Here is a 7636-nt window from a genome sequence, read left to right as displayed (position 1 = left end):
ATGCATGGGTGGAAGGTGAGAAGAAGAAAGAAGATACTTGTTGAATTAGTCTTGAATTTCCTGTAGACTGTAATTTTTAGGGAAAAAAACACTTATCGAAGGGCAGCATTCCCGTTTCCCTCAGAAAATGAAAGATGAAGGAATAAATGAGGAAGAAGAAAAGCTTCGGTTCTCCTGTGAATTTGAAGCCTGGACAGTAAAGGATGCTGACCTTGGGCTTGACCAGCTATGCATTTCTGGAATTAGGTTCTGGAAGAGAGAGAGAGAGAGAGAGAGAGATCACAAGTAGAAGGGAATCACCAAGAAAGAGAAGAATGATGATATCCAGCTCAGGAGCCTGGGTGTGCTAAGCCTATATTCACCTGATATGAGCCTTGGGGGGTAAATCAGCACACTATGATCACTGCTGATAATCAGATCAATGTTATTTTCTCTTATTGCTTGATTAACTAAATCAAAATTAATTAATCCAGATTTAATTAATAAATCTGGAGGGATAATAAAATAAAAAAAAAATCAGGTAAAGGTTTGCAGAGGGTTATACTATCATATATACAGGTAGTTCCCGACTTTACGAGTTAATTCATTCCTAGCACACGCTCGTAAAGCAAAAACGCAAAGGCGGGAATTCATTTCCCATAGACCTAATGTTAAAAATAGGGGTTACATTCTCAACAATGAAATTAGTTAGCTAATTAGTTTGTTTATACAATGATTGATTTATCCAAAGAAATGAAAACATAACCTGTAAAATGAAGCAAATTATAATAATAAAGAAATTATTTATGACTTAAAAATGTTAAAGAATGTTTATTCATCATTATCATCATCGACGAAATGCACACTCGTTGAACCACATTATTGGCTCGAAACTCATTGGTTTGTTGCACAAGGAGTTGTCTTCTTCAGAAATGCTTCAAGAGCTTTTGTTTCCAAGATTCTCCTTTCTTTATAAATTTCAATAGCATGCATAAGAATTTTTAACGGAATGCACAAATTGCAACTAACACAATTTGCATGGAGTAACAAGTTTACAAAGCTTAAAAAAAAAGGAATGAAGGGAAGATTCTGAAAATTTATTTGTTTTTTATAAGATTGAAGATTTCAGTAAAGGGGGAACCCATTTCACTAAAATAATGTAAAAAACCACAGAAGTCCAACTGTCAGTGGTAGTAGTAGTGGCATGTGATGCAAGAAAGCAAGTGTATGAGCTTATGCAGCATCAGCAAAAAAAAAAAAAAAATTACACCATTCCCTCCAAATGCCTGTCCAGTTCCTCCTCCTTAAATTTATTCAACCTATCAACTTCCACAACAACAGATGGAAGTTTGTTCCAGCAATTAACCACCCGCTGGCTAAAGGCAAATTTCCGCACATCTATTCTACATCTGTCTTTTCTTAATTTGAATTTATGCCCCCTTAGGTTCGTAATCTAAACAAGTGGAAAGATCCCATCAGAATCCAGCGTGCTCAACCCATTCAAGGCCTTATACACCTCAATCAGATCACAGCGCAGGTGCCTAGTCTCCAGCCACTGCAATTTGCAGAACTTAAGCCTCTTTTGGTAAGAGGATCCCTTCATTCCCCTCATCAATCTGTTGCCCTTCTCTGTACACACTCAAGTAAATCTACATTCTTCCTAAAATGAGGCCTCCAGACCTGTACCGCACTACTCAAGGCGTGGCCTGACCATTGCCTTATACAGAGGGATAATCACCTCCTTTTTCCTGCTAGCAAAATTCCTATATATCCGATATTTTCGCAAATGGAGTTTACTATCTGCTTATAATTGCTGCAGTAACAGAAAAGCCCAATAAACCGGAAAGTGCAAATTGTTTTTGTTTTAATGGTCATGACCTCCAGAATGTGTTTTAGAAAAATATCACAAAGGTGTTCAAAATTGGTTCTTTTAATTAACAGAACGTATGATAACGATAAAAGCGTAGTGCATTTTAATAATTTGAATTGGTAACTAATACAATTTACGGTATAAAAATGACCTTTTAGAGAGTTATATGGCAAAAATTTCAACTTCCAAGGTCGTGGAATGAATTACCAAAAAACAATGTGTTATTGGGTTCACATTATGATATTTTCACAATACACTGGTGTCTCTGGAATGGATTAATATTGTGAAGTGTGGTACACTGTATTGTATAGCTATGTGCATAGTTTGAAATGCGGTATTTATGAATGTTTAACATTCATTTTTTGCAATTAATGTTCATATATTCTATTTTGTTGCTACTTGATGCTTGAAAAAAAAAAAACTCTAAATCGAAAACTCTAAAGTGGGAACTGCCTGTATTCACAAAAAGGAAGATTAAAAGTTTAATAGAGAAAGAAAATTTCATTATATTGCTGTAATATGAGTGCATCATGAATATCATATTTTTGGTATATTATGGTTGTTTATTGGCGTATTAGCTGCTATGGCTATAGTGCACCTATCATATTTTTGATAAGATACAAAAAATATTTTAATATTTCATTCAAAAATTTTATATTTTAAAAAGACTGGCTTGACAACAGTTTTATTGTTAAATGCTTTTGTCAAGCAAGTCCTTTTTTTTTAGCTTTAATTGGTATTTGATGATTTTGTTTCAATTTTAAAATTTGTTTTTCCTTTATAACTGAAAGAAGAGAATATTTTTAAAGCAGGAAGAAGCTCAAGGGGGAAGACCACCTGATGGTGTTGTGAAAAGTCCATCTGAAATATCATGTAGATCCTATGATGTGTTTGTGGGTCAAGACAAGATATACGAGGAAAAGGACAAGGAAAGAGCAAGTATCAAAAGTGCTGATGGCGAAACTACGTGTATGGAACAGAGGACTCACGTCAATGGCAAAGTAAGGAAGGTAGGAGGGTATATAGTACTTAAGTAGGCAACAGTAGATGGGTAAAACTATTTTTTTTTTTTTTTTGGAGAACTATTACAGTTTGGTTTCCTTTAATTACTTATAAATAGCAGAATTTAGCACTTAAAGCCTTAAGTATTTATTTTAAATTATAGTTACATAATGGAAAGGCATTATTATTACTGAAATAGATATTTAATTAGTAATAAAAAAAACTTAACATTTCCATTTATTATGAATTAAATATTTCAGCAGCTTATTTTTTATAGAGATAGGATTTTTGAAGCTTAATTTTGCTGTAGGCAAGATGGAGCTCCTATGTCATAAACATAGGAGCACCAAGGGTAATAACATGCTAATATTGGGTATTGATAAAAATACCAAACATTAGCATGTTATTGCCCTTGTATGTCAGCTTATTATTGTCCCTATTGTCATTTTGTAATGTGACCTACTTAGAGCCAGCTGTTACAAATACCGATGGGCCTTAATATTTTAAATTTTTTACTGAATGTCTAAGTACATATATATATGTAGCATGTAAAAACTGGCAGTCATGAATTATTTCTCTAAGAGACATTTAAAAGTTCAATTCCTTTTTCTGAAAATGATAACTTAGATGGATATTGGCTATTATCATAGAAAAAAGAATTAGAAAGATGATTTGTACTCTTTATGCTAGTATTCCTAGAGATAATTCAGATTAGGGAGAGGCAGGCACAATACACACATGCACACCCGTTATTTATAGTCTTATTAAGTTATGGCAAAATATTAGTGAGACATTCATTTAATCCTAATAATGCACAAATACCGAAAAAATAATCTTAAATTCCAGAGTTATGCAAATGAGTTCATGACCTTATAAAATGGTGTATTGATGGTTTGTGCAAACCTAGCCTTATAAACATGTGACATTCATGTGTGGCAGTACAGGCATGATATTAGTTCATATTGAAAACAAGACTGTTAATTAGGTGTCTATGCTGGAGGTTTCTGGAGTGGGAGGGGTTTTCACTGGAAACCCTCCTGACTAGAGCATCTCAGGAGAATACCACACACCAAGATATGTCTCTTGGACTGAGATCTTGGGACGTGGCTGGCCATTCCATATGGGTTATTCTCCCACCTCTGAAGATACAGATGCCGACTGGGCTAGCCAGGTGGGTAAAGTGCCTGCCTGGCAATCCAAAGGTCGTGGGTTGGAATCCTGCTTTGGGCTTGGATCAGAGTAGAAGCAAAAACCTTGGGAGGTGCAATATACCCACAGAAGCCAATGCACCAACAACTAACAAAAAAAAAGAAGAAGATACAGATACACTTGGAAAGCTCTGTGAGACACTGTTATTAGCTATTAATAAATCTCAAGAATCTCATTTCAATACCTTACAGTTGCGAGTTCTTTGAAGAAGCACATGTAGTTATGTACTTCACAGCCATTCCCCTACTCAAAAATTGCCTTTTTTTTTTTTTTTAAATGTTACCAAGGTGGAATGTGGTTCCCCATCTCCAGATGAAAGTGCATTTAGATTCTGATTAAAGACTGTAACTTGACCTTGACTTACCAATGAAGACACCATGGTCCATTGCTCCAGAGTTCCAGTCAGCATGCTGTCAGTACACCAGTTCAAATGGGCTCTTCTGTGCTTAGGGTTGTATAGAGGTGGGCATGGACAGCTAGTCATCATACATATAAAGACTTTCTCACAAAGCCTATGTTGGTATTTCCAAATATGTGGCCCTTCCTGTGGATTAAACAAGCTATGAAGCAAATTACCATACTATGATGCTTCTACTATATGTTATAGGACAAGATAATTATCTTTTCTGGGAGTGACACAAAATGGCCTCAGATAGGTGTTCAAGAGACAGTTTCCTGTTTTGGTACAAGTTCTGCGGTCTGCTTACAATACTCTGAGTCACATTCAGTCATTATGACATTTCCATCGATGGTTATCTTTAAATTGATAGTGTAAGTTTCAAATGCAAAATACAGAGATTTTGAAATCTAGTTGCCCAGTTTTCATTTTGTTAATTATGCATAACTTTATTAACTGGACTAGAGAGTGTGCTTTGTTTCATAAATGAAGAATATTTGATTCTATTTTTATTTATATTTAAAAATGCATTTGTGCTTTCATTTTATTATTCAGCTTTTGAGTGTCAGTGTATATTTATATAAGATGATTCAAAAAGAAGAAAACACTTTTGAGCAAAATACCAACCGGGAATAATGACAGTAAATTTTCAATTATCAAATGATAGATATGCTCATTGTTTTTCTCTCTCTCTCTCTCTCTCTCTCTCTCTCTCTCTCTCTCTCTCTCTCTCTCTCTCTCTCTTTTTTTTTTCCCTCAATGGTGTGAGCAATGAACATGAAATATAGAGGTTCTGATTTTGTGTGCTTTTATCGGATTTTATCTGATTACCTAATTTGTATTTTGTTTTGAGTTGTGCATAACTTTATTTACTGGGAGAGTGCTTAGTTTTATAAATGAAGAATTTTTTGCTTAACATATATTTGTGCTCTTGTTTTTGTTATTCAGCTTTTGAGCATCAGTGTATATTTATTTAAGATGATCCAAAAGAAAGAAAAGACTTTCAAGGTTTCACGATAAATTCAGATTTTTTTTTGTTTTTGATATTGTGAACAACAAACATGAAATATAGGGCTTCTGATTTTATGTTATTTTATCTCGTTACTCAATTTGAATTTTATTGTGGATTTTGCATAACTTTGTTAACTAGATTAGAGAGAGAGTATCTGTTTTATTAATGAAGAATATCTGGTTTGTTTTTATTTATCTTTAAAAATCTATTTGTGCTTTTGTTTTTGTTATTAAGTTTTTGGGTGTCGGTGTGATCCGAAGAGAAGAAAACACTAAGTGTTAATGAAATGCTAATCATGCATACGACAGTGAATTTTCAAATACCAAATAATAGATAAAACCTGATTATTATTATTTTTTTTTTAAATCTTCCCCAAGCTTGTAATTTCTGTCATGCCATAGACAAAATATTAAAAATGGCTTCTCTATGGGATAAAGCATCTAGCCATCTGGATTAAAAGAAAAATTTGATGACTAGTGTGCAATGTGGCTTTCATATATGCTACAAAAAAAAAAGAATTACAGCATACATACATAAAGAATTACTACAATATACAAGTCCTATAACATTAAGTTGAACTGAATGTGATTTTATTTACAATTAGTACAAGCAAGAAACAAAGGTTGTATCTGTGAGGGAAGGAGTCCAGCTCATGTTATACCACTCATGAAATAGCAAAATGCATAATGTCTTTCAGCAAAGTCTACAGAAGTCCATTTACAAATGCAGCCATTAGTTAAATATTCCTCAAATAACAGTCTGGAATATTCTCTCAAAGTATTTACTTTTGAAAGCTTACAAGTTGCAGTTATTGTGATCACTGTGATGTCAACTTTTACTATGATTTTCAACAGAAAATGGGAAAGGATGGTATGGTGACATGGCTTGTTTTTCAGTGACAAAGCCACTGAAAAACAAGCCATGAGCAGGAAAGACAACCTCATTCAGATGTGGGGCACTGATGATCCTCACCAGGTCATTGAACATTAACAAGATTTCCCAAAAATAAATGTGCCATTTCAAATCAGAAAAATTTTAGCCCTTTTATATGGAAGAGGCTGTCAATGGAAACATTTTAGTGGATATGTTGCATAATTAGCTCATGCCTCAACTTCATGAAGATTGTACTGCTTTCATTTCATTCATTGCTCAGCAAGATGGTGTACCTCCTCACTTTCATGTGGACGTGCAAGAATATCTCAATAATGCACTATCTCAGAAAAAATATAGGATGAGGTGCTGAAGAAGATGATGTGTGATGCTCCTTGTCCCCCCCCCCTTCAACACCATGCAACTACCACAACCACCACCTTCTTATGAAACAATATAAAGGACTCTGTATTTGTGCCACCATTACTGAAAGGCATTCCAACTGAAACATAGGCTCATCAAGGCAGGGGCATCAATTACTATGGATATACCAGCCAGTTTTTGAAGAAATTGAACTGCTGAATCATTTTCTACATTGTGCAATTCATTAGGCTAATAGTGAGGGCCAATGGGGTTTATAGGAAACTTGCAGAGATTATTTATCCATCTGTGTATGTTCTGTTAATAATAAATTCAAATTTTCATTTCTGTAATTTTTTGAAACTGTTTAATTCTTTTTGAATCATGGTGTACATATACAGGGCAATTATAAAATAACTACTGTAGTTTGTGGTCTTCTATATCTCAAAGTGCTTATTTGAGAGAGTTGAAATGATGGAACATTATGAGAATTACAAATATATAGCACCTTCTGGGATATTGGAAATTTATTTAGAGATTTGAAAGAAATAACAATTATATACACAGCTATACATTACAGGTCTTACTTCAGTCCCTTCTTCAGTAGATTTATGGATAACTAACTATTAAATTAACATTCTAAAGAATATAAAATACTTCTTAATGGTTAAAAAGGATTGCCATATATTCTTTCTCAGCAGTGGCCTTCTTGATGCACAAGACTTAAAGGAATCCTTTGCCCAGATCATATTTTAATGTTTCTATTTCTCGTAGTCAAAGCAACATATGAATATATGCAATGCCCTTCCATATTCATATGGAATATTTGTATATTAGGCATTTACTCAAGCTATCCAATATTAGATTTTCATAATTGTATAGTTCTGTTTGTGCCATTAAGTGTTGACTGCTTTTTAATGTTTACAGAGAGTGAAGC

At 33.9% G+C, this 7636-nt stretch overlaps 1 protein-coding gene across 1 annotated transcript in view; it reads left to right on the top strand.

Annotated features, from left to right (window-relative positions):
- The window catches only part of LOC150083272 (sodium channel protein para-like), a 1345866-nt gene that overhangs the window by 394837 nt on the left and 943393 nt on the right, over nucleotides 1-7636 (top strand). The window contains exon 11 of the mRNA XM_090377950.1: nucleotides 2666-2859. Within this exon, the coding sequence (XP_090234076.1) occupies nucleotides 2666-2859 (194 nt within the window). The remainder of the gene's footprint in view (nucleotides 1-2665; nucleotides 2860-7636) is intronic.

Source organism: Mastigoproctus giganteus, chromosome 7 (assembly GCF_048544385.1).
Source record: "Mastigoproctus giganteus isolate SK-2022 chromosome 7, ASM4854438v1, whole genome shotgun sequence".
Taxonomy (NCBI): Eukaryota; Metazoa; Arthropoda; class Arachnida; order Uropygi; family Thelyphonidae; genus Mastigoproctus; species Mastigoproctus giganteus.
This window is presented reverse-complemented; position numbering and strand designations above follow the sequence as displayed.